Source organism: Monoraphidium neglectum (genome assembly GCF_000611645.1).
Source record: "Monoraphidium neglectum strain SAG 48.87 unplaced genomic scaffold scaffold02291, whole genome shotgun sequence".
Taxonomy (NCBI): domain Eukaryota; kingdom Viridiplantae; phylum Chlorophyta; class Chlorophyceae; order Sphaeropleales; family Selenastraceae; genus Monoraphidium; species Monoraphidium neglectum.
In genome coordinates this window covers 2501-5000 of record NW_014011337.1, presented here as the reverse complement: position 1 = coordinate 5000, position 2500 = coordinate 2501, and the positions used below count along the sequence as shown (strand labels likewise).

General features: G+C 57.2%; 1 protein-coding gene across 1 annotated transcript; it reads left to right on the top strand.

Annotated features, from left to right (window-relative positions):
• Positions 1-458: 458 nt before the first annotated feature.
• MNEG_10382 (hypothetical protein) lies at positions 459-2076 on the top strand (the record flags this gene model as incomplete). Its single annotated transcript, XM_014041145.1, has 5 exons — positions 459-558; positions 842-896; positions 1225-1348; positions 1728-1763; positions 1969-2076. The coding sequence occupies 5 exons, from the start codon at positions 459-461 to the stop codon at positions 2074-2076; spliced, it is 423 nt and encodes a 140-aa protein (XP_013896599.1).
• Between the last annotated feature and the right edge of the window lie 424 nt (positions 2077-2500).

The window sequence follows — 2500 nt, the reverse complement described above, 5'->3', positions numbered from 1 at the left end:
TTTCGCCCGGCGCGCCTCTTCGTGGGGCATGGTGAACCCATATACAAATTATTAAGGTTTTGTTGCCCTGTTGAAGGTGCAATACGATCAAGTGCAGCGCAGGGTGCAGCAAGTCGTAAAGGCGCGAGTCCCAGCTGCTGCTCGGACGGTGGATCTGAGTGGGCCCCCAGCCCTCAGGCCAGTACGCCCCATGGAGACGTCAAATCGCCGCGTTTCAGTCTTATAGATTGTATATGGAGCAGATTGAACCCATGGACAGCGCTGATCCTCATACGCGGACCTGCGTGACGTGTGTGCCGGTATCTCTTCTGTCGGCCTCGGGAGTCACAGTTGGGTGGACGGCTCGCCTTGATATCAGAGCCTAAACGCGCTGAATTCCGCGCACAACGTGTACCGAGACGAACCTATCAACAAGGACAAGCCCTTTCAAACCCTTCATCCCCCAAACCACTCTCAACATGCGCGCCGCCATCAGCTGCCGCAGCGGCGTGGCTTCGGCCCCGGCCCGCTCCCCCAGGCCTGCCCGCGCCCAGCGCGCGGCGCTTGTTGTGCTTGCAGGTGCGAGGCTGCGGGCCTTTTGGGTGGGGGGCTGCGCATCGCAGACCAGCCCCGGCCCAGCCTGCCGCTGTGGCTCGCAGCTTCTCCCAGGCCCGCATGTTGAACTGCTGTAGTGCCATCTATATGAGCCGCCCGCAGGCTGTATGTGCACGGCACGACAGCGGGACCCGGCGCCATGCGCATATTGCTTACGCAGTGCCCCAATCGCGCCCTTACTGCCTCGCCTCTCCGGGCTTTGCACCGATTCCTCTGCACTCCCTTCTGTGTCCTGTCCACCCTGCAGCGGCCGGCAAGGAGAACCCCTACCACGACCGCAAGCACACCGCTGCCAGCAACCCGTGAGTTTGAATGGGTCCCATTTGCAGCAGTCAGTTCCATGGTGTGGGGCAGTGACAAATTGAACCAAGCCACTAGTCCCCGCTCTCAATCTCCTTGATTGATTGTTCACGACTGTCGGCCCCATGTGCATGTTTTGCCTCAACCCCCACTCTCTTGACGCAACGCGGGCACCAAGACCCCTGCCCTACACAAGTGAATTCCCACTCACGCCCCCAAGACTGCTCAAGACAGCCATGTCCCAACTCACGCCCCCAAGACTGCCCAACACAGCCATGTCCCAACTCTCATTAACCTCGACACCACCATCACTCTACCAACCCCCCCCAGCGGCGGTACCAAGGACGCTGGTAAGGTGCACGCTGACAAGAAGCAGCAGTTTGAGTACCAGCAGGAGCGCCTGGAGTGGCGGCGCAAGAATCAGCAGGGCGGCGACAACGACGCCGACCGCGACGTGAGGCCGGGGCGCTCTTTCGAAGGGGTTCATTTCGAGGAAGTTGCGGGAAGTTGCCAGGGGTGGTGCGAGCAGGGGCGTGTGTTGTGTGTTGAACCGGAAGGGGCAAAGCAAGGGCACATCAAATGTGGCAAATCTGACAGGGAGAAACTGGTTCTGATGAGGGTGCAGCCTTCCAGCCAGCATGGGGATGCGGGTTTCTCCTCTTGAGTAGTCCTGCCCACACCCGGATGTGTCCAACCGGAGCATCACACATTGCAATTGTACAATCTGGTTGACAACTCAACGCAAGCCCAGTGAAGCATCGATCGGGTCATTAGTAGGTGGGCATTCTATCTGATTATACTCTCTGTTGATCTCTTGCCTTATTTCTGCACAGGAGCCTGCGCACACCAACATGGGCGTCAAGAACGAGGTGGGTTGGCGTGTGGTGTGGAAATGTTGGATTTGTACGGGTAGCGGTGTAAGCCCGATTGGTAGATGTGGTTGTGCGCTAAGTAACCAGCTGCCTAGCTTGTCGCACTGCGCAATCACCATTGCCCTTTCAACCTCCCTCCACATCGTGCGGTTCTGACGCTGTTGTGGTTCATCGTCAATCGTGCCACTCTTGGTCTGCGCAGGGCAGCCACAACTCGGGCAACAACCTGCCGCTGAGCGACGAGCCGTCTGGGGCGGCCAAGCTGGTCAACAAGGTGGTCCGCAAGATCACCGGCAAGGATGATGAGTGATGTGCGCGGCGAGTACGTATTCTTCTACTAGTTGGGTTACCTTACCAGCAGATCCGGCGCCAACAGCACTCAGGCGTGAGGATGTGAGCAGAAAAAACGGTTTGTCTAAACAACACCCGTCCGTTTGGGTGGACACGGATGATATGTGGTGACGATCCAAATTTTCCAAAGATTTTGATGGTGTTTTGATGGAGGTGATTGATAACAGGCAAGTTTTGTTCGGGAGTGCTGGGAGTTTTGCACATTCACCACACCTTCCCAGCCAGGTGTTCAAAGCTGCACTTGCAGGCTGTATGTGCCTGCTATCAAACGGAATTGACGCGTTATGTGGTGCGGATGATGTTGCTGTTGATCCCTACCCAACAGGTTGCTTGAGGAAGAATGAGTTGAAGGCGTGATGGTTGGCTGCAATGCAAATAGTTGT